The sequence below is a fragment of the Microchirus variegatus genome (genome assembly GCF_963457635.1).
Source record: "Microchirus variegatus genome assembly, chromosome: 9".
NCBI lineage: Eukaryota > Metazoa > Chordata > Actinopteri > Pleuronectiformes > Soleidae > Microchirus > Microchirus variegatus.
In genome coordinates this window covers 22,395,561-22,420,491 of record NC_139810.1, presented here as the reverse complement: position 1 = coordinate 22,420,491, position 24,931 = coordinate 22,395,561, and the positions used below count along the sequence as shown (strand labels likewise).

Sequence of the window (24,931 nt, the reverse complement as noted above, 5' to 3'; positions counted from 1 at the left end):
GGGGGGAAAAAAAAGCCTACAATCCCTGACGCATGTTCTCATGTGTGTGTATGGCGACAGCTGATTTTTCTACCATCCAAACCCCCCCCCCCCCCCCAAAAAAAAAACATGCTGCTGCTGCTGCTGCTGCTGCTCTTTATCCCCCAGAGTCAGAGCTGCACGCTGGAGTTTCACATTAAACCCGCGGGAGTCTTCAGTCAGATCAGCTTTCATGTTTGTTTTCACTTGCTTGACACATAGGGAAAAACAACAGTTGCCCATGAAGGTATAATCCTCCTAATGGCGCGGGCTTGTTGCCTGAGAATCCCAGTGTTTTCAGTGACAGACAGTGTTCTTGAGTCTGTGTCACTGAGAGAATTGTGCGTTTCTCCTCTTTTGTCCTGGCTGATGCTCCTGTGACAGCAGTGTGTTTTTTAGACCTGTTGAGCTTCAAGGTTTTAAAAACCAGAAAGCACCGAATTGAAGGTCTGTATATACTATGGCTCGTGTAAGTGACTGATCAGGTCACACATAACCTTATATATAGATGAAAAATACATTTACTTTCAATGGAGTAGACTCTGTCAGTGTTCTAGTCCATGTTTACGTTGATATTCTAACATCAAAGCCACACTTTTGCCACTAAAGTCAGACGCCATGTCCTTCCAAGCTCTTACATAAGATACATTAGAGTTTTATAGAGGTTGCTCAGAGTGAATGCAATAGGTTTACAGGAGCCTGCAAGCTCCGCCCACCTCCATCAGTGTGTAACATCTGGACACAGGCAGACCATTAATCCAACTTAGATGTGACTGCATGGGGTGGGGTAGGTGGTTGGACTGGAGTGAGGTGGAGACGCAAAATAAGAATAAAAAACATTTTTTGGGGGGGATGTTTTCTGAGAAGTTACACTTAGAGAGAGTCAGGGATGGAAATGATGTGTGTGTGTGTGTGTGTGTGTGTGTGATGTCATTACTAACGTCACATTTATTTAGTGACTTCTCTGTTTGGATCAGCGTTGGTTCCAAAAGGGTAGAAAAGTGAGTGGGTGCAAATCCTGAGGTCAGTCATTTGGAACGGATTTGTCTGGATCACCACAGCATGAATTAATGAACGGGGAAAGGATTAGTGACACAAGGGTCATAAGGCCAGAGTTAACAGTTAAACATTGGACAGAGCTCATTGTTTGTTATTGATCTTTGATGCCGCCCTTAGTTTATTATTATAGCAGTTAAAGGTGTCGTCCATTAGACTGACACACACACACACACACACAGTCCCAGAAGAAGGCAGAACAATTGGGATTTTTTTCAAAGATGCAGTTAAACAATCACAAAGGCTTCAGGATTAATTGTTTGATTTACGATCGTTCATTGTTTTGTGGCAATTTAAAGAAAGTTCTACACTTACATTTAGGAAACAATTCATATTGTTTACCTTTTTATAAACCCTTGCATTTAGAGTTGATGGGTTGATGGTGTCATTTGGTAATGCTTAAAGTTTTACATCTAATACATGGTGAATATTCAGCTGAAGCACAGCAAATGACCGTATATGTCGGGGAAAACAAATGAGTCCATTATGGCACATCAACTAGTATATTAGTCCTTGTTAATCCATGGTGGTGACAAAACATGTGTTTTGCATTGATTTTATTGGCAAAATTCAATTACCGCAATCATTTTAAGATTCATGGTAGAGTCATACACTACCGTTCAAAAGTTTGGGGTCACCTAGAAATGTCCTTATTTTTGAAGGAAAAGCACTCAATGAATATAACATTAAATGAATCAGAAATACACTCTATACATTGTTAATGTGGTAAACGACTATTCTTGCTGCAAACGTCTGGTTTTTAATGGAATATGTACATAGGTGTATAGAGGCCCATCTCTCCAGTGTTCTAATGGTGCATTGTGTTTGTTAATCACGTTAGAAGGCTATTGGATGATTAGAAAACCCTTGAAAACCCTTGTGCAATGATGTTAGCACAGCTGAAAACAGTGTTGCTGGTTCTTTGAGCAAAGGTAAAAATCATTATTTCTAATCTTGTCAATGTCTTGACTATATTTTCTATTAATTTGCAACTCTTTTGATGAATAAAAGTGTGACTTTTAATGGAAAACACAAAAAATTGTATAGGTGACCCCAAACTTTCATGTTTGTTTAAACGTCTGTGCTGCATGATAACTTTGTGGCTGCTCAGCTTACTTATAAGATCTGTTCTAAACAACCTTTGGAGGCCGTAGAATCCTGTTTGCGAAAAGTATAAATGTGGGTCAGAGGCTAAAGAGGTTGAATTCCTTAGGAGCCTACACGCTGCTTGCGTGACCTTTTTATTAGGACCTGACTATACGTTCTCCTCAGAACTATCACTGGAAACATCTGCTGGGGGGAAAAAAATTCAGCATCCTTCATACAAATTCAACAGACAATGGAATATGGACAGAAAACATGCAGCTCCTCCAAGTGGAGGCCACTGGGGAGTTATTGTAACACTGTGCACCTGAGGTTATCTGTCGTCTGTGCTCTTTGTCAGATAATACGGATAATCCCTGGAATATTTTCCTGCCACTCAGACACTTCTTCTCACAAAGAAACATAGCATAATAAAACAGCAAGTATTTGGCATGAAATGCAGCCGAGTGTCCAGCTCTAATGCATTCTTTGGCTTCGACTTGTGAAATTTGATGTAAAGCTCATGTGCAGATGTTTTGCATTTAAGGCCCAATCTAGTGAAAATATTTGTGAAATGATAATGGCAGACGGTTCTTTTATCCCTTTCACTCCTGCACTCCATTTAATTTCCACTGTGACTAGAAGGTGAAAGCACAAACGTAGCCGTCTTCTCTGTTATTCCCCTGCATATGTGAGGCGTGAGAGCGCTGATGAAAGAGTGTCTGTTAATTGTGAATAGCAGTGGGTTTACTGTAAGTGGTGTTTTCTTTTAGCTTCATCACCGTTTTCCCTGTGTAGCGTCGTCTAAGACCCTGAAAAAAGGCAACAGAACTTCTTTAAAAAGACAGAGAGTGGGTGGGCGTGTGTTTTAATGCGGCTTTCCAGAATTCATTCAATTCATTGGGTTTTTGTAGGAGATTAAATTGGGCTATGCCTAATGCATTTCTGCTTTCCTTCCTGTCATTAAGATAATTATGTGTTTTCAACATGCAACATATGAACAAAGCCCCATTTAAGTTATAGAATTGAGAGACCGATGTGTCTTTCTGTGCTCTTCATGAAAGGGCGTACACAGAGTTGTTCAAACCTGTGAGAATACTGGCTTTACCAACTCACGCTCATGAAACTCTCAGATTTGTCCCGTGTTGCTGACTCAGTTCTTGACTGGAGAGTCAGTCTGTATGTTTGCATGCACACTCTAATTGAGCTAAGGCTATAGTCCGAATAAGATTGGCAATTGGACAACTTGCCAAGTCCAAGTGTACTGACGGAGGAGAAAATCGATTTATTGGCAGTGTATGTCTGACTCCGCATCCATAGGTGGCGCTGCATTTAGCTACAGCTAGTGTGTATTGAATTAGTTTCCTCTTGACCTTTATGTCACAGAAAAACAAACAGCGAGCGGTGAGGTGAGGTGAGATGGATGGTGCTGTGGTTCTATTATGTTTCTTACCTGCTGTACATGCTACTCTCGTGACCGTGTTGTCTGAAGAGAGTCCAACTTTTAGTCTGACTAAGAGATACATGCAGGAGTAATTAGACTATGAATCACATTATCCAGGTATGTTAGTCCGACTAGCTCGATTTTAGCCGGACTAATGTGTTCACGTGACATTAAGAAAAGCTAATTATTGTTGTCTTAGTCCGACTAAAATCCGGACTTTTCACATGCAGGTGAACACACTGAATGTGATCGTAGGGACGACTGGTTGATTTCGCACCAACTGTGCAACCAACCACCCCAGGGTCGAGTAATATATGGATATAAGATTTCAATTTTATGGATCGATGCACAGCATCAAAACTATTTAGTCTCCATCCAAGACTCTGGATGGTAGTTGAACACGTAACAAGCATTTACTATCTGTTTGCTTACTGTGTAGAAAATGTGGTGAAATAAATATTTTTGGTTGGACTCATCGTCCAGGGCCATGATGTAGTTGTAGTATTGGTCAGCTGGCTGAGTTGACTGCTGCCTTTTCAAAAATAATAACAATTGGACCACTTTAGCCACAAAAACAACAACAGCTACTGAAAAACCAAGCAACCTTTTGGACAGGCCTCTACTACTTTCTCTTGATTTAACAATACTGCAAGATGTGAATTGCATCCAGTTGGATGAACTCTCAGGTCCTAACGGTGATGCGATGGCTGTCATTGTTGCAAGGACGGCAGTTTGAATCCTGGTTAGACCAACAAACCAAAACTGAATAGATCACCTGTGCCATTTGTCTGTGTTTTGACTGACATGGCCTTTGCTGTGTGTGCATGGGAACTCCAGCTTCCTCCCACGGTACAAAGACATGTAGATGAAGGGATGAGATTAATTGGACAGTCTAATTTGACCATAGATATGAACGTGACTAGTTGTTTGTCCTGTGGTGTACTGGTGACCTGTCCAGGGCGTACCAGGCCTTTCGTCAGTTGGGACTTGCTCCAGCTCTTCCCCCACGAGCCTCAAGAGGATAAAGGGGTAGAAAATGAATCAGTGAATGAATGTGCCTGCCAAGCTGTGCCCTATTGTTCATTTGTTGGACTTTCACTTTTATAAAAACTAATGTGAGCAAAAAAACAACAACCCCACATGGCCTTAAGAAGAGTTACATCATCCATTGTAGTCTCTGCCCTCATTTTCAAAACATATGACGAATGCTAATGAAAAACAGTATTAAATCCTTTTTTATTTTATTTATCACACGCTAAAGTTTTCTCTGAACAGAGAGGTAATCTGTTAAATCTATGAAGTGGATGACTGCACATTTGTGCATTGGTTATGAGTCATTTCTTGCAGTTATTGAGCCAGGAATGCTTCTTCTTCTCTGCCCCTCGCAGAGTGAATCTAATGAGGTATTTATAGAGATCCACTCACGTTAAATCACAGAAACATTTAATCCTTCATGTAACTGAAGGACAAAAGCCAGCCAGAAGTTGCACTCACGTTTCTTCTTTGGGTGCAAATGCCGTCTCTTCTTAGATCCAGCCAAAGGAACCATCTCCCTATTTGTCTCAGTGTCCATCCATCACACTCACCCAGTGTGTGTTGCATTTTACTGCTCTGTGCTATGACGTCCTGCAGAGCCTCATCAGGTTACCTCTGAGGTCAAAGCTGCAACCTTTTGTTGTGTGATGACACAAAAACAAGGTTTTCTTGCTAAGGAGTAGCGACCATAGGTAAAAACTCAGTCCTCTGATGTTTTTTACGGCTTTTCAACCCATTTGGAAATAGTTTGTGAGTTTTGAGCTTCAGTGCCTTTATGTACATTGTATTTGATGTGCATTGTTCTTAGGATGAAGTGTTCCAGTGCTTGACTGTGGCTTAAAGTTGTTGTTTCAACTTTATGACTTTTTTAGCTCATAATACATGGATTCTTGCTTTGAATTCGCCAGAAAGGGAAGAAGTGGTGGGTGATGAGAAACAGCCATAGGTTCATTCCCACTTTCTACTGCCACAGCCTTTGTACGCAGCAAAGACTGTTGAGATCTATCCGTTTGTGTCACTTCCCATTTCCCATTTGTCCTGTTATCTTTAAACGGCATTTAATACCAACCATGCTCTAAAGCCCAGCCAAGAAATTACCCAGCAGACAATTGGGTTGGTTGATTACTACGAAGTAAACATCATATGTACCTTATTTGGTGAGTTTTGTCCATTTGGATGACAGTCATGGTCATTGTGGCGTGTGGTGTTTGTAGCTTTACACTTTGAATATGCATTCTCTGGCAGCCCTGCAGCAAAGACACTCTAGCAACGACTACGATCCTTCCCTTGAATCCAAAATCAAAGCTCTTGGCTTGTCTCGAATCTCGCCGCTGGTTTGCAACAGTTTGTCTTTTTTGAGGCACAGCTATACACATGAAATCAATTAGAAGGCGCTGGAATGTGCAGCATGTATATGGAGTTGATTTGTAGAGCACGGATGGCCATATTGAGGGAGACAGATCGCAGGGGGGAGCGGGGTCAGTCAGTGTTGAGTCCCAGCTGGTGATACTGTCTGGAGGCCTCCGTCACTTGTCTGCTGAATTAGTGCAACAGCACTATTTATTCACCATTCCATCCTGAGCCCTCCCATAGAGTTCCTTTTGGCCCTTTGCTATTGTTTTGATTTTATTCGACATTTGAGAGGAGCTTTTTTAGTCTCTCTCTTTCTACGCTTGTGCATTTGCTCATGGTAAATGCAAGGCTCAGGGGTAGAATGTAGATTTACAACGTGTGCTCTGTTCAAGTGGTAGAATGCTCCAAGTCAACCTATTGGACGTTTAACTTTCATACACTCGGGCAACTCTGTGATTTATAACATTGTGTGCGTCTCAAATTCAGGATGCAAATATTTGTTCAGTACGGGTTTAATGATCCCTCAAAATCAAGGTCTGAACCTTGAATTTTGAACCAAGGCCTAACTTATGTGCAACCTTTCTGTAATTTAGACTACACATAGTGCATTACTTTCCAGCTCTTAATAACGAGATGAAAATCATTCCTGGGTGTTTTCTGCTTGAGATTTCACAAAAATAATGAGATAATGATTAGATTAAAAGTAAACCTCATACATTTGGGTATTTCTAATTTTGACCACCAGCATCTCAATGCACAGTTTCCTGAAAGTAAGTGCTTGAAATCCATTACCAAACCTTAATTTGTTTACTGGTTGAGTGTAGAGTATGGGCTGAAATATGTGCCACCAGGAACTGAATTTGAATCGTTTATATTTGAATTTGAATCATTTATATTTGACTTTGAACAGCTAAACTTGAATAATTGCATTAAAAAACTGAATTTGAATCACATAATTTGAATTTGAATAGCTAAACTTGAATAATTGCATTAAAAAACTGAATTTGTAGAGGATCTTTGTAGAGGATTAGTAGAGGATCAAAAAATCGTAGAAAAAAAGTAGAGGATCAAAAAATTCTCAGTATAAAGATGCCACTCAATAAAACCTGGTATAACTACATGAAGTGTCAGGGCATTTTTGTATGTCAAGGACAGCTGTTTTAAAACATCATTATTACGGCCTTGCAAGGTTGTTTTTACTAAGTGTTGGTGTGAAATACAAAACTCTTGAGGGTTTCAACAAAGACTGTGAAAGCTACTTTCCTCATTTTCCACTCTAATTACACACATCCGTGCTCCAGTAGATGCCCTCAGAACGGCTATTTTTATCAGGTTATCTTGATGCCGAGATGATCATATACTGACCGTTCTGATCTGTTAATGGGATTTCCTGCAGTGAAGTCACTGTAAGTCATCTGTGGCAGGAAACGCTTTAGTTAGAATGGCATTATTATCAGCGGAGAACTCTGTGGAAAGCAAACACACGTGGCTCGTAGGAGTTTTTGTAAGTTGAGTATGTACCTAGATTAAATGGGTTTGGTGTTTGCTGTTGGGCCAAACCCAAGAATACATGAAATAAAGGCCCTCTTCATCCTCTTTTGTAGGCAAAGAGTACTCAACTGGTTTAACATCCCAGCCTGATTTGGACCCTCCAAAAATTGTCAGCGTTTTGGCAGAAACTTTGGGGGAAAAGGCGACTTTGCAGGCTGAATTAACAATTCACATCTCTGTCTGAGATATTTTAAGTGGGCTTTGAAAGAGGACTACTGAGAGGGAAGGATGCCAGTATTCCCCCCCAGTCTCTAACCCCTCCTCAGCCACAACCTCCAATTAGGCTCAGAGGTTCTCCCCTCTGTGGTCATTTCATGCTGGTGTGTAATGCAATGATAAAATTAGAAACCACAGTGTTTTATTTCCAGTTTTATGCCTACTCACAGGAACAACTGGCTCAGCCCAGCTGCCTCACTCAGGGACCTGAGAGGCTGAGGGAATGCCTTCACTTAGCAGAGGTTTCTGTGCATGTCTGCACTTCATCTCACGGTCCAGTCAGTGTGACTGTTTGTTTGGTTGTGTAGGCAGATTAAATTCAACATAAATGTATTTACTAAATGTACCAGGGCATTAGTAAGCTGAAAAAAAAACCTATATTGGCCTCTAGCCATATATTCACCAAGTGGTTATCTGTGTGCCTGTCATCTAAACTGCCTTCTACAGCTCTATCTTGCTCTCGCCTCAGCGATATGATATTTAATATGACCTCTGTCTCGTGGTATCCTTTTGTCTTGCATCATTTGAATTCTATTTTGTAAGTCTGTGTGTAGAGAAGTGTGGGTCAGCACAGCTCTGCATTTCAAAACCCAGCACTCTCTCTCTTAATCTCCTCATATATCAAGGTCTTGTTCAAATAATGGCAGAGCTGTGATCAAATCCCTAAAACTCTCATACTTCTAATTGTTGTTTTTAAAAACCCCCTCATAGTTAGACGTCTTATTGTTCGACTCAGACGTCACCGAGGTCTTAAATCTTTAGTCCTGACAGTCAACAGGAACGTGATTGCAATGATCCTCCAGCCTCATGCTCTCTTGAGATTTCAGTCACATACGAGCCCCCTCGCGGTGCACCCCCACACGGCCTGACTGCCCTCCCCAAACCCCTCTCTGCCTGCCAAGTACGTAAGGAGAGGAGTCATCCAGGACGAGAGAGAGAGAGAGAGAGGGCTCAGTCCCTGCAGAGAATCACAATGAGACCTTCAGCGCTGTCCTTCCCAGAGCAACGCAGTAACAACAGCCCTCCTGCTTGGTGTGGCCATTGTGGTCATAGAGAAGACACATTTTTCTTTTATGTTCTTCTAACCTATTTAAAAAAAAAAAAAATTCCTTGTTGAGGGAAAAAACCTGAGAATTTCATCTTTCACTCGTTTTGACAAGGCAACGCTTGGTGACGGATTATTTTCATGAATGAGCTTGAAACTGTACTCTGACTCTTATTGCACACATAGTGTAGTGTTTCAACATTTTTTTATGTAAAGGGCCAGTTCAAACAAATTCACCTCCAGTGATGTGTAGCCAGATGGTTATAGTTTGGCTGCTCCCATCTTAGGTTTCTGCCTCCAGTTGCATAGAATGTCAATAATGGTCCTATGGATATTTCTAGAAATATAGTGTTCCCATAAATCAGAATAATCAAAGGACCCAATTGTGATTACTTCTGATTGGAACTAGTTTTCCATTCATTGTCTACCACTTAAACCTCCAGGGCTGCTGGAGCCAATCCCAGCTGACATAGGGTGAAAGGCCGGGTACACCCTGGACACATGGAGACAAACAACCATTCACTTTTACACAATTACACCACCAGTCAAAGGTTTGGACACACTGCAGAGTGAAGGCAAAAGGGCCAACAATTGCTCAGAATCTCTGGGAACTCCTTCAAGACTGTTGGGAAAACCTTTCAGGTGACTACAGTACCTCAGGAAGCTCAAAGATAGAATGCCAAGAGTGTGCAAAGCGGGAATCAAAGCAAAGGGTGGCTATTTTGAGGAATCTAGGAGTTATTTCACACTTTTTTTGTTTACAATTCCATATGTGTTTATTTTTAGTTGTGATGCCTTCAGTGATAATCTACAATAGTCATGAAAATAAAGAAAAAACATTCAGATGTGTCCAAACTTTTGACAGGTAGTATATCTATATCTATTTCTATGGTCAAATCTACAGTGTCCAGTTAAGAGCTGCATGTTTTTTGGCCGAAAACCCCCACAGACGGGAAGAGCATGCAAATTCCATGGAGAAAGGCCCTTGTTCTGACCTGGTTGCTGCAAAGCAACAGCGATAACCACTACCCCCATTGTGCGACTTGGGAAAAAAAGTCCCATGAAAATGGACAATTGAATGTTGTGAGCAGTACAATTACATTCCCTTAAATGATACAGTGGTGGCAACACACATTTACCATATACCACAAGAGCTAAGTGAGAACACTTTTTTTTTATTTTGGACTGTTGAAGATACATGAGCGACATGTTCAGTGTGGACAGATTGATGTAAAGCTGTGTGGGCGGAGCTCTGTTTGAACTGGGCTCGGTGTGGCCCGAGTTAAAGCATGTCAGCAGGATCACACAGCTGATCGTCGAGCATCGCTGTGGTGCTGCTCGCCTGTGGTTACACCTCAACAATCTGTGCTGACTTACTGCCCAAAAAACGACTGTGCTCTGCACTTTCCCATGGGTCTGACGGAGATTGAATGCCCAGTTATGTCTGTGCCATGTCACATGAAAGAGCCTCTGTGGTGAGAGTTGAAAAACACCTTCGACGTAATAAAAAAAAAAAAGAGCGAAAAGAAATTAGATGTTTCGTAAGAAGAGGGGGAAACGACAAACAAACCAGGACTAAAAGGCACCACTGTCGGTTGTAAACTTGCAGAGGAGTTTTTTCCTGAATAGAGAGTGTGCCTGTGGGTCTTTTGCTACAAAAACATCATTGTAAACTTGGGTTGACCCTTGCGTGTTGCTTTACCCTTTTCAGTTAAGATCTATGCTACCTCTAACTGGAAATTTCCTATGTGGATTCTGCACTGGAGAGAATGTGACAGATGAACCATTTTCATGATGGTATTTTCCGAGATTTGGTGCTTGTGCATTGGATTTCTTTGACAATACATTTGTGATTTAAACATGTTTCCAAAATGCCTTTGCTTGTCATGATGACACATCAACTCTCCTGTTGTTGTTGTTTTTTTTTCCCAGCTCCCAAAGTGGACAACCATCCGAAAACCTGCAGCACTAAGCAGTTTGTATGCAAGGACCAGGTGACCTGTATCTCCAAAGGCTGGCGCTGTGATGGAGAGAAGGACTGTCCAGATGGCTCCGACGAATCACCAGATATCTGTGAGTGCGCTTGCAGAAAAGTACATACTAAAAGTGTCTCTCAGCAGGTTTGTGTCCTCATGTTCTCTCCACACTTTTGGTTGAGTGCCACGAGGGTTGTTGCTCAATTCACTCCTTAGTTTTGTTTCCCTTGAGTTTTTCGATCAACCGATTTGTTATTGTGTCATCAAATCATCTTGTTATTGCACTGGATGTGAGAAGACGTCACATTCAAGACGACGACACGTACTCGTTCAGACGGTTTTGTTTTTGTCTGAATAAGAGGATGGGTTATGTCCTCATTTAAGAAGGACACAGACTCACAGTGTGTGCTCTGGCTGCTCTGCTGAGTTATAGCTCTAATTATGTGGCCATGTTTAGTCTGAACGTTCAGGGATGTGTCTGCTCTTGTCTGGACGTTGGCAGGATCTGCGCAGTCCCTCAGAGTCTTGTCCCAGCCACTCACTTCTGTCTGCCTCCCCATCCCGATATTCCATCCATAAACTCTCCCTGGTAAAAGCCTCCCCTCTGTTTATATGCAGGCACTAATAGTGATTTTATGGTCTGCATGTGCCACACCTTACATCAGTCATGCTGCAAATATTCCTACAATAGTCTGGCGCGCACAAACGAGCAGCTGACACCAGCAGGCATTCGTAGTCTTGTTATTGTGGGTGCAAATATAATTGAGTATTAATTATGATTGAAAACTAGGTCTTATTTATAGCTGGTGAAATTGCCGGAGCTCGAATTCCCAGGTTTTCCTGTGTGACATGTATCCAGTCTTATTTGGCTTTGAGAAATGTTTTCTGGGTCAGGTCTAAAATAAGCTGCTTTTAGACGCAGACTGAAGTGCAAAAACATGAATGTCCGCTGAAGTTGCTATGGACATTTTCCAAAACGGCCAAACCCAAATTTCTAGAAAATATCTGAGTGAGTCTAAGACGTGAGTAAAATCACAGCAAGAATCCTGCATGCAAAAAGTCTCCTCTATTATCTGTCACTCCACTATGTTCATTGATTCACACATATTTTCATGTACGATATAATACATCTTGTTATAAGTATTTTTCAGAAGGGAAGAAAATTAGCAATAAGCATTTGAATATTGCAAATAACGCATATTTTACAGCACAAACCTGCAGCCATTTGATTTCTGCCATTTCCTAACATTTGAAATTAGTGATGGTTTTCATTCAATTCATTGTCTACCTGGAGCTTGGAGCCGATCCCAGCTGACATAGGGGGGGGCGAAAGGCTGGGGCACACCGTGGACAGGTCGCCAGTCCATCACGGGGCCAACACACAGAGACGTACAGTTAATCCAGAGTGATACTTTCGTCGCACTACTTTCAGTATGTCACCCCAATGACATCCCAATTTTCTATCTATCCTTTGTCTTTCCCTCCTGTGGATGCTTGCCTGAGAACCTGAGAATCCGTCGCTGTGTGGGATTACCTCCACAGTCTGGCCATCCTGTAAATGAAACTGTCACAGACACTGGATGCAGCCAATAGCTCTTAAATCGGGACCCACACTGGATGCGTGAGCAGCGCCTTGACGACGCAGAACATATTTCTTTTCATTTAGGCACACACGCATGTTAACTGATTGGAGCAGCCACACTACCGCGTGGCTCATTTGTGGGATCACCTATTTTCGATGCCAGTCGCACAGTAAACCGTTAAAATCGTCTGTCATCGCAGTTTCAGTGTGCCAGTTACAAAGTATTTGCATAATTGGCAGATGCGCAGCTTCACGAGTCCTGGTGATGAGCTGAGTAAAGGGGCACATTTGTGTGCCAAGTATATTATGGCGTTTTCAAAGTTAAACCCTATATAAAACATAGCACACACGCTCCCTGTGTCATCAAAAGATGGGCGCAAGATGCAGCAGAACAATGAATCAGCCGTTCTACAGTGTGGCCCCAGCCTTAGATTCTTTATCATAGCGCATCATGTGAAAAATTAAAAATCACACTCTGCCCGTCTTATATACGCCGCAATCAGTTCTGTTTTTAGTAAACACCCCCTGGTTTGTTTACAGTGATTATGAATTCACTTGCTTTCAAAATGGTGGGCGTTGTAATGGGGTGCTTTTGTCTGGTGAGGATCTTTGATCTACACCTCTACTGCCCATGCTGGAAGAAAGTATACTCTTCAGTATCATGCTGCCTGGAGGTCTAATTGCCTGTCATTTCCAAACCGTTCCTCTGTGCTGTAATTAAGCGGAGCAGCTAAAGACAGGCATCTGCATCCACAGAAGTGGCGTTGTAACGTTGCATCACGTCAAGTGTTAATGTCCCGGGGTTGAGATGGTAGTTGAAGCTAGTGGGGGTCATTGTTGTTGTGTTAGCATCCTTAGACTTTGGGTTAAAAAAAAAAAAAGTTTTATTCGTGGGGTAGTGAAGCAGAGTAATGGGAGAGTGTGTGTCTGCACATGGATCTGCATGAATTGTTTTAATAAATGGATGAGTGGAGGTGTGGGCAGGTTGCCAGCTGCACGGACGTCATAGCCCTCAGACCCCCACCTGTGCACCGCCCTCATGTTGCCCTGAGTAGACACTCAGATAGCCATCAGCAGACTGCCTGTACAGGCCCCTGTCTGCAGGTGTGACCGTGTCATCTTCTCCCAGGGACAGCCCTGACCCCCCCCCCCCCCACTCACTCACTGCATGGCTTCAATTGATTTCAGACAAGCCATTTCACCTCAATTACAGACAGGCTTAGGGCTCGGGAAGTGGTTGACATGTGGCTTCAGGGCAAGAGTTTATGCTCTGTGTCTCAACGACGGTGCTCGGTGTGCGACTGCTATTCTTTAAAGACCCTATAGTCTGTGTGCCAACACGACCCAGGAGCCAAGATATAGTTTTCATCTCTCTGTGTGTGTGTGTGTGTACAATGCACGAGAGCAGAAATAACTCCACAATGCATAGACTGATGTTGACCATATGTAATGAAAATATTAAACTAGGAGGTTATCTCCAGATTACATACTTTTGGAGCAGATTTTTTTTGGGGTGCCTGCTGAGAAATGTGTGCTGCTGCATGAATCAGCATGAATAGAGGAAGCCAATAAAATAAAAAAGAATGGCAAGAAAAACATTGCGTAATCCAGGCTGGTACATTAAATTTGTTGGCTCAAGTTTATGCTCCGTCATCAAGAATTTAAGTTTTAAAGTTTGGCATGATGGTCGACATGCTAACGAGAAGACTGGAAACCATCTTATACTAACAAGTAGTGCTGGGTGGAAACTGGTATTTATTCATTATTTTATGAAACACATTTTTCATATACTGCAAGAACGTGAAAACGAAAACATTGCACGCAGCAAAGCACTGCTCGATAGAGGACCATATTCCCTGTTGCAACACGCTAGAGAGGTAACTGTGGTAGTAGTTGCAGGAATGATTCATTTACTGCACCACCTTATCAGAAAAGTATAGTTCTCATCCAACTGAAAAGATGTGTTTTGAAAATGTTGTTGAAGTTTTTGGAATTTTGGAGGTTTGAGTCAAAAACAAAAGCAAATCCACAGAAGACATTTGACACATGGAAGCTTCTCTGTGGCCCAATAAACTGCTTTTCAGCGTCTTAGTTAAGCAAAGATGGGTGGGCAGAGGTACTGGGGTCAGGACATTTTAGCTTTGACTATAGTTCCGAATCAAAGCTTTTACTTTTTTTACTGCCATAGCTTGAATTACCAAAGCGATTGTGGAAACAGAACTTTCATGGCGCTCTTGTGTAAAATAAAAGTGCTGTGTCACAACTTGCATGCCATTTCACTGTTCTGTTTGAACACTGCTGTAAAAAAAACAACACAACACTCCCAGTCTATAACCAAAGTCTGTGTGCAATTATGATTCATTATTGTGGTTGAGCCAGCGAATGGGAGCAGATGTTTGTGTAAACCCTAGCATGTAAGCCCCTTCTCCATCATGAGAAGTCCATGACAGAATCTCCTTCAACTTCAAAAAAAAAAAAAAAAAAGACTTATAGAACCTCTATCTGCTCCTAATTCTCTGTTAAAATCTTCAGCCCCTGGTTTTAGCATGAAAATGTCCACAGGAGGACTTCCAAGCAGGGGGTGAAATGCGACTCAGGCATGCAAATGCTCTGCCTTTCTTTTCCCCATGCAGCGTTAACCACTTTCATTCAGCTGGTAACTCCTTTTGTTAACACTTGCAAATAAACCGCTCCCCTGTGCCAACACTTTCCAGTTGTCACAATCTGCCTCCAGACGAGCGTTTAAGTTCTGTTCTGCACCTGAAAATGTACAGTAATATCACCACGTGACCCCTTCTGGTACACTGGGCATGTGTGTGTGTGCGCTTCAGTTGTTTGCTTTGTTAGAAAGTTCCGCTAATGAGAAACAACAGTGGTGAACACTGGGACTTCTGTTATGAGACAAATGAGGTGAAACTTTGAATTTGTTTTGCTTTCAAATATCACCATTTCTGCCTGTCCTGACTAAAAGAAACGGCCCCTGAGTTTTCAAATGAAAGCTAACGCTGCAATGTTTTGAAACTTCTCTAAGAATATTGGATGTCAGTTGTATCAAGAGCAAAATATATATGTCCCACACGCACATTGTGGCTTCTGCCGGTTGAAAAAATGTTCTGAGGGCAAGCTGTAAGGAAGCTCTGAAGTTAAAGATTGAGTTATCATCTCGAGGCAGCTGCCTGAGGTGGTTCTGAGCCAACAAGGTTATCTGCGCTTGCAAATAACTTGAGGATGTTACCGGAAAAAAGCCTTTTCGTTGTCGAAAATGAAGCAGATTAGCGTTTAAACTCATGAGCAGAAGAAAAAAATAGTTTTGTATGGCTCATAACCTTTTTCTATTGAAAAGCTCTTCACAGGAGATTCTTTCATAGCCTATAATCAGTAATATACGTCTAGATGCACTTGCAGGGGGGCACCAGGCAGGGGTAGGAGGGTCTGCAGATGCAGCGGTTGACACACTGCTTCCACAGAGGAAGGAGCAAAGCCCTGTAAATCCCTCTGGTCTGTGGCCCTGAGCCCTACTCACCGGCCTATCAACAGACAGAGAACACGGGGGCTTTCTCACGCCACACAGGAACCACTTCCCCCTTTTCTGCTGTCTCCTCCACGCCCTGTCTCCCTTTTTTTAATTCTGTCCCGTGTCCTCCTGTCTCCCTCTCTGTCTGTCAGTGCAGCTGGAGACATTAACTCTCCTCTGTGTTCCTCATATCTCATCTCCAGTCTTTCCTCTGGTGTAATCACCTCAGGTTTTCCCTTTGTTGCTTGGTTTTGGTAAGATGTCTCCTTTATGCGAGGAAACGGTCTGTGGTGGGTTTTATCCTGCAACAGTTGTGCTGTGTTGTATGTAAGACATCAGGCCTTGCAACACAACTGACAGACTGAGAAGTTTCAGTGAGAAGGTATCTAGATTTAATAGATTTTTATTGCTGTTTTACAGAAAGAGTTCTGCCGTTAAGTCTTTTTGTGTTGATCCTTGTGGGCATGACAGTTTGCTATTAAACATTCTTGCTTTGTTCCAATCTAGCCAGATACGTTTATAATGAGGGCTCTCCTTTGATTTGTAGTAAACTCTCAGAAATACGTGTGTTAAGAATTGAATAAATCTACTCACAGATTGTTTTATTGATGCAATTTAACCTGTTATGGTAGAGATTTTTAATAAAGATTTTTTTTTAAATAACAAATATGGGAAAAGCTCTTATGTCAACCAACGGGAAAAGGTGCAACTTTTAAGAAAACATGTATTGGAAGGCAAAAGTCAAAGACATTAATCATTAATTAAATATGTCCTCATACTTCCTCCTATTTGCAACCACGTGTCAAAGCTTAAGTAATAAAGGACGTGTTTTAGATGTTTCACTTTGGCATAGCCCTGAACAGGATCTGCTCTTTTCTATAGTTGAGACTGAACATACAGTTAAAGTCCTGAAATTACAGTATAATTTGGTTCTGATAATCTGTCTGTTTCAGTATGAATAAAATGTAATGCTTTTCATACACACACATAATGTGGGTCATGGTTAGGTCCTGTTCACACCTGGTAATAACATCCATCTTCAGTGGTCCTAACAGTACAGGTCTTAATGGTCCCAGTGCGTCGATCACAGAAACCACATTTGATTGTGGTTTGAGGACTCATTTGTCCAAATTCCTGAGCGTGCTACAACACAATCTGTCCTCAGGACACATTAGAGACCGCCCTCTTATCTGACCAGTTGTCTGACCACAGCATTATTACACTAATCTGCATATTATATGTTAATTTATTTTGCAGATTAGCATTTATTTGCTTTGATTTACTCAGCTCCTCACACACACACACACACATTCTTGTACTTGCTGCATACTGAGGACCAGCATTTACACTTTATAAAACAACACAATTACAAATATCTACTTCATGAACGACATCTACAAAAAACTACTGGTTGCAGTACCATAAAATGTCTGCAGGTGGAGCCCCAGAGCAGAAAGGGCTGGACATTCTTTTAGATTTTTTTTTTTTTTTTGGTCCAAAATTTGACAAAAACGTCATACTATACTATGTCGACCAAATTTTTTAAAAACATTTGACCCAAAATTTTTGACCCAAAAATTTTGGTCCAAAATTTGTCGTCCAAAATTTGACAAAAACGTCATACTATACTATGTCGGCCAAAATTAAAAAAAAAAAAATTAACCCAAAATTTTTGGTCCAAAATTTGACAAAACCATCATACTATACTATGTCGTCCAAAATTTGAAAAAAACTGACAAAAAATTTTTGGTCCAAAATTTGACAAAAAACTCATACTATACTATGTCGTCCAAAATTATTATTATTATTTTTTTTTGACAAACAGAGTATAGCATGTTATAGCAACCTAAGGAAGTGATTTCAATGAAAACAAAGTGAGGACAGGCCAAAATGTCCCCACTTCGTAAAAATGACCTCAATTTGTTGGTTAAAAACCCTCATTGGTCCTCAGTATGCCGCAAGTACAAGAACACACACACACACACACACGCACGCACGCACGCACACTCACACACACACGTTGACAGCAGACACATCTGTACAATCAGACTGAGATGTTGTTATTACACATATGACAGCTGTGCAGGGGAAGCCCAGGCCCAATCAGATGTCACAGTGGTCACAGGCGATGCGTCCAAGATGCATTTTGATCCCAGGTTTAAACAGTTCACTATCTGTTTTTGAGTGGGGACTTATTATGGTGTGTCTGCCTCGGTACTACATGTGCTTGCTGTAGTACATGCAGCCATTAAGTGTGAGTTGGGGAGAGTGAGTCAGTGGGGAGGCCGGCCTGTCACCCTGCACAACATGTTCATTTGAGCTGACAGCAAACTTTATGGAAGTCAGTCAGGGGCTGCCATGGAACCCAAAGAGCAGGAAGAAAAGGAAGCTTTTATACTCGGCACAAAAGATCGACGGGGGATCCAAATTTAAGGTCATTGCATAACTGAGGACTGGGGGATGGTGGGGTCTGGAGGTGTTGGAGGGAAACACACTTTTCTAGAGACTATCCTCATGTCCCTGCTATGATTCTTTGAACGGGTCAAATATGTTTCATGCAACCCAAAGCCACACATGAAGCATAACTACTGCAGTCTTTGGGGAATCATTTGTAGGATTACCTGTTGTGCACAGTGGAAATGAGTCACATTGTCCAATATTATCTAGCAATAAAAGTTCCAGTAAAGCTGAACATAAGTTTGTTGTTATTATGACTCATCGTTTCAATCATGATGAATCACTCCACTTATTTATGTAATATGTCATTCATATAAGAAACGGCGAGAGAGAGAGAAACAGAGAATTATTGTAGTTTGACATGGTGTTTGGTCAGACATGGTCTTCTGCATCCCTTGAGTTAGAGTTACCTTTCTATCATTTCAAACCAGTCTGGTCATTTTCTTCTCACCTCTGGCATCAACAAGGCATCTTTTCCCATGGAAACAAACTGCTAAACTGCTAATTGCCTACATTTATGGTCAAAAACCTCCTAGTTGCTCCAAACGAGCCAATCTAAATCTCTCCTAACTGAAGCACTCGTCAGCCGCGCTGTTTCAGACCAAAATCTCACCCCCAGAAGACGGACTGTGTTGTGATTGGCCAGCCAACGTGAGCTATTCCACTGTCTTCTGATTGGCTAGGTACCTGGAAGTAACGTAATCCGCACAACAGCTCTCGGAAGCGCAGCTCCCCCCTCTGGAACGATGGATGCACTGCTACTCATTATCAAAACATTGTTTTAACAATGTTTAAAAATAGCTTTGTCACGACTCTCCGCCCGCAGTCCCTTTTACGACTTTGACCCGGTCAGACCCAGAGTCAGAAGACACTGTCGCTCGTGAAACACCTCGGACGTTATTCTTCTTCTGCGGTTCAATGTACGCAACCGGGTGTGCCCGGACTAGTGCCCGGAGCAGGAGCATCTGCTGTTCAGGAGACTGGATCCTTACGTCACAATTCGAGGCTTTTTCAGAGCGCTTGCAGAGCCCAAGAATACAATAAAACCCAGTGTTCTCATCAGTGGCTGAACTGTTTGTTTCGAAACTTTAGGGCTTCATAATCGAGGTAATGGCGCAGATTCACACCAAAAAACACAGTTAATTGGAACTACCAGTCTATGGGAGCTTTAAGATTACAGTCTCTGCTGCTTGTCATTCACACCATGAAAAACGCTCAATAAATGCTAAATACTGGTACTGCAATTTATGTAAAAGTCACCACAATGTTTATTTAATGTTAATCAGGGTGGAAGGGCTTTTCCATTATGCTGTTCTGTTCTAGCACCACTTGGGTCTACTCCACGCACTTGGAACCTTACCAGAGCAGGTACTAAAAATAGCACTTGGTACCAGGTTCTCTCCCTAATGGAAAAGCAAAAAAAAAAAAATATATATAAAAAAAAAATTGAGCCGAGTAGTGCTAGAACTGTATAATGGAAAAGCACCATAATATGCTGGTATCCCCCAGATGGAACAGCTGCTCTTCTTCTTACGCCAGATGTATTAGAAGCTAATTCTCAGTTTGAATGTGAATGTGCACAAACATTTTCCACACAGAGTGCTGTGGTGGGATCATTGTGGAAGCATCTTGAGGCACTTGTTTGAGTTTAGTAACCACGTTATGTGTGTGGGTATTTATATCCATCTCATGGATAGAGAGGTCTCTGAGGGAATACTCGTGGTTTCCCAAAGGGAATGTCGACATGCGGGCTAATGGTTTCCCCCTCATATAATTAATGATCATCCACATATCTCAATATTTCTTTTGCTGAATGACGATATACAATTCCTATCTGGATACATTTTTGCTGCACAGCTGCAAATGTGCTCTTTTGAAATGAAAATTAAAAAGCATGTTATTGTCCTGTAAAACAACATATACTGTAGACACTGTATATAACATAACATAATGTTGAGGTGCTTCTCGGACACAGCATGCTACAGGACTCTCTCTCTCCCCACGACTGGGGATTTTCCACCTCTGCAAAAATCCAGCTCGTGACTTCATAGAAAACAATATATTTTCAGAACGAGTAAAAACTTAACGCAGCCAGTTTGATGTTTTTAAATGCAACAACCCCAGTCTGTGTCTGTGTCGCCATGTGGTCGCTACATGCAGGAGGAGTGAGCGGGGGAGGGACAGGTTGTTCTCATTGCTCAGAGCTCGGGGAGAAAGCAGGAAAGCTGTTGGGCAGGGTGAAGTTGAGTGAGACCCACATGGGAGAGGAGAACTGGCTCTAAGAGTGGGATTTTATGAAAATATAGTGATATTTGTTCAAAACTCGATATCTCGCCCAGCCCTGCTATGTACCCTGCTGTGTAGAGTCTAATGGGTCAGCCCATAGCCTAGTGGAGAGAGAACTTTGCTTGTAACCGAATGACTGCTGGTTCGAATCCTGACAGGTCAAGGGCTGGGTAGCCATTTGGACACTCTAAACTGACCCAAGCATCAGTGCCCAGTGTAAAAAAAAAAATAGCCAAATCCAATATGGTCTGTGTGGCGACCCCTAGAGAGAAAGAAACTGAAAGAAAAAAAAAGTCTAGTCTAATCAAAACTGATCAGAAAACTGTTAAATTCTGGGCTTTTCACCAGAATGTAATTGGCTGCATTCACTCTGCAATTCATGTGGGTTTTTTAATTGGCTTTGGCTCCAGTCGGCACCATTGGGAACCTAAGACCCAGGTAAACAGGCTTGTTTCTTCTTCGTCTGTTCTATTTTCGCCACCTAATGCGCCTTGTGTTGTTATGTAAAGCTGTAACGCACATTCCAGCAAAGCCGTTAGCCTTAATGTTTGTTGCAATCCTGACTTTTTAATACTTTGGACAGCACTCGGAATCATTTATTTCATCAATAAAATCATCAAGTAAGAAACTAACCACCAGTATCTATTTTGTTACCCCAATTTGTTGTGTGTGGCTGACACAGGTGAAGGAAACACCACAGGGTAGAATAACCACCGGCAATGATAATGGTGATAATCATCCTAAAGGGTATACCCACTAATTTGAGTGTGAAGGAGGCTTTAGATGGTGAGAGATTTGTATTCGTATCCTCTAAGATTAGTTTCAACATCCTTTAAGATTATGTCAGACAAATAAAAAAAAAATACTTCAGACTCTTGGTTACAGCACAGTGGAAATTCCAGATGGATAAAAGCAGATATAAGGGTCAAAGGAACTGCATTCTGGCTGCGTCAGAATATAATAATTTAATATTCAAACTCCAAAGGACTTTGTGAATGTGAGATTCTGAAAGAGGCATCTGTAACAGGTTTGCACCTCAGGCTGTGCATATGCAGATATCATGCACCGGAATCCTTTCCAAGCACTGCACACAGCACTCAGAACTCCACAGCTCGTTTACTGTGAAGGAGGGTGAACTTTATTTTCTCTGCTTATAGTGTTTTTCTAAATGGGTCAGCAGATGTCGGAGAGAAAGAGAGGGAGAGAGAGAAAGGGAAAGTGAGGTGGTAGAGGAGGAGGAGGAGGAGGAGGAAGAAAAAACAGCCAAAGCAAACTTTGGTCTTTAGAGTGGGTTGAGAGGAGAAAGAGAGAAGAGTGGGAGAGAGAGAATGCGTGGAAGAGACGGCACGATCTCAGATCACAATCTGTTCACTGGCTTTTATGCTCTTTTAGATTCCATGTATCCTCGTTTGCCTTCAACATATGGCAGAAGATCAAATTACAAACACTGTTTCTTGCTATGCTGTACGGTACATACGGTAACTGAATGTGTGCATAGAATGCATGAAATGGCACATTATACACCGGGCAGCCATCGCTTTAAACAAACTGACAGGTGAAGTGAATGATATTCATTATTTTGGGGGGCAATGTCACCTTTTAAGTCCTTTTCTGTTAGTAGGAACAGGTCGGACAAGCGTGAGGATTGACATGGGCCTAAATTGGCCTAATAAAGCATCTCAGGAACAGTGTGTTCTAGAGATTGAGAGTATTCAGGTATGCAGTGGTTAGCACCACAACCAAATGTGGTCAAGGGAAGCACCAAAAGACGCACAGTGTTAAGATAAGGTTGGCGTGTGTGGTACAGAGAGGCTACTGTAGCGCAAATAGCTGGAAAAGTGGAGGTAGCTTTGATAGGAAGCTGACATGACACACAGTGCATCCACTGCCAAAAGCTCCTTCATGTGGGCATGTGAACATCAGAACTAGATGAAGAATGCGGCCCAATGCTGGTGAATCATCTTTTCTTTAGTCATGCGGACGGTTTAGTCACTGTACCTGGAAAGAGACGGCAACTTGGATTCACTCTGAGAAAGAAGTGCAGTGTGTTTTTGCAGATCACTCCTTAATGGGAGTCATGGTAGTGGTTTCAGCCACTGAAGTCAGCCAAGGGTGGTGCAACACCACTCGGCTGCCACATGTAATAGGAACCGTTTGAGAAACATGAAAAAGACATCACATTAAATCCTGAGAAGAAAAGAAACCCTCACAGCTGATATGTTTTTATGGATCTGATGCTAAATTATTGGTGGTACAACAGGACATATTTGATGCTCATCATTGTTACCAGGATAGATGGAAGTTGTTGACTTTTCTTTGTATTTTTTTCATGTTCTCTTTACAACACAGAATTCATTAATTGAAAAACCTAAAGCCTCTTGTTGTGAGTTGCATAGAAGTTCAAAGGAGCTTTAGGTCCTGACTAAAATTACCAGCTGATTGATTTGTAGTCAGACAAAGTGACAGGTAAACGTAGAACCTTGTCTTATCTCGCGTGATGACGCTTAGCCCTGACCTCATTTAAACCCACGGAGGAGAAAGTAAACCTCTCCAATCCAGTTATCATTTAGGAAACATAGTTTCTGTCAGGCAGGTACTGTAGGTCGCCCAAAAGTGTGTACTTCAGCGAATGAGTTCCACCATAAATACTCTTGATACAGATCTTTGGCCACAACATTAGCAGTTAAAAATGCACTTTTCACTTCTCGTGCATTCATGAACTATTTGCAAACGTCTCCGTTTCTAAAAGTGTTGACCCCACTGTGGCCAAACATTCCACTTAAAGGAATTCAGACTCATTCACAGCCAATGTCTAACCTTTTATTTTTGCAGTCTCCTCTTGTTGTTGCCATGTTTAAAACCCTGGGTGTTTAAAGTAACATTACAACAACCATTTGTTGGACCTTTTGATTATACGTTGTCTTGTACTGTTACGTTCGCTTACATGTTGTGTTTTTATCTGTGTTGCAGGCACGCACAACAGAGTCAGCCAGTGTGCTGTCAACGAACACGGGTGCCTGGACGTGGATTTGTGTATCCCTATGAGCAAATTGTGCGACGGAATCCCTGACTGCACCGATGGCTGGGACGAGGGTCCTCACTGCAGAAGTAATGAACCGACAGAAGCTTTGTGCACACTTCTCATAGTTTCACTTTTCCCAAAAACACGCGTAGAACCGATGGTAACCTCAACGCAGACAAGAGCGCTGCCTTTTTGCTGAGGGTCAAAATGCTCGACGAGACTGCCGTTTCCTTGTCTTCGTATCCAAAAACTATCTATTCATCCAAACCTCTCCTCTGTTAGGCTGTTAAATGATGTGCTCTGCTCTGGCTCTGTGCATCACAATGGAAATTCTCTTTCTGGAAGAGAAAGTAATTAATTTATCAGTCAGCTCAGCTGTGAGAATGTTTTCCCAAATCCCTGCTGGAACAATGAGCATTCAGCCCAGATGCAGCTTAGGAAGAATCCCATCAAACTATTAATTAGGGACTGCAGAAGAATGAGAGATGGGATACATTTGGGCCATAGTGTTGTTCTTTGTTGCCGCAGACAAAGGAGCTAACACTGACTGCCTTCAGAGGATTGCGTCAGTATTCAGCAACCGCACGAGGTAGTCTTCAGATAAAGCCGTTTGATGCTCTGCCTGTTGTTTACAGCGGCTAGAACTCTCATATTGCAATCCATTTTTGTTGTGTACACACCAATCACTATTCTTTTTTATCAGTATAGGAAATCACGTGATCAAATATTTAAAAAGGGCTTTAAAGTAACAGTTGGTGCTTCAGTTATCTCAAATGGATTTGCCTTCCTTTGTTTTATTAACATAAATACGCTACCGTTGAAAAGTTTGGGTTCACCTATACAATTTTTTTGTGTTTTCCATTAAAAGTCAAACTTTTATTCATCAAAAGGGTTGCAAAATGAATCGAAAATATAGTCAAGACATTGACAAGATTAGAAATAATGATTTTTACCTTTGCTCAAAGAACCAGCAACACTGTTTTCAGCTGTGCTAACATCATTGCACAAGGTTTTTCAAGGGTTTTCTAATCATCCAATAGCCTTCTAACGCGATTAGCAAACACAATGTACCGTTAGAACACTGGAGAGATGGTAGCTGGAAATGGGCCTCTATACACCTATGTACATATTCTATTAAAAACCAGACGTTTGCAGCTAGAATAGTCGTTTACCACATTAACAATGTATAGAGTGTATTTCTGAGTTATATTCATTGAAAAAAAAAAAGTGCTTTTCCTTCAAAAATAAGGACATTTCTAAGTGACCCCAAACTTTTGAACGGTAGTGTACATT

At 41.8% G+C, this 24,931-nt stretch overlaps 1 protein-coding gene across 1 annotated transcript in view; it reads left to right on the top strand.

Annotated features, from left to right (window-relative positions):
• LOC310931815 (low-density lipoprotein receptor-related protein 1-like) overlaps positions 1-24,931 on the top strand; it is a gene marked incomplete at its 5' end in the record, with an annotated part of 87,435 nt that overhangs the window by 561 nt on the left and 61,943 nt on the right. The window contains 2 exons of the mRNA XM_083895044.1: positions 10,734-10,874; positions 23,587-23,724. Coding sequence (XP_083751170.1) covers positions 10,734-10,874; positions 23,587-23,724 — 279 coding nt within the window. The remainder of the gene's footprint in view (positions 1-10,733; positions 10,875-23,586; positions 23,725-24,931) is intronic.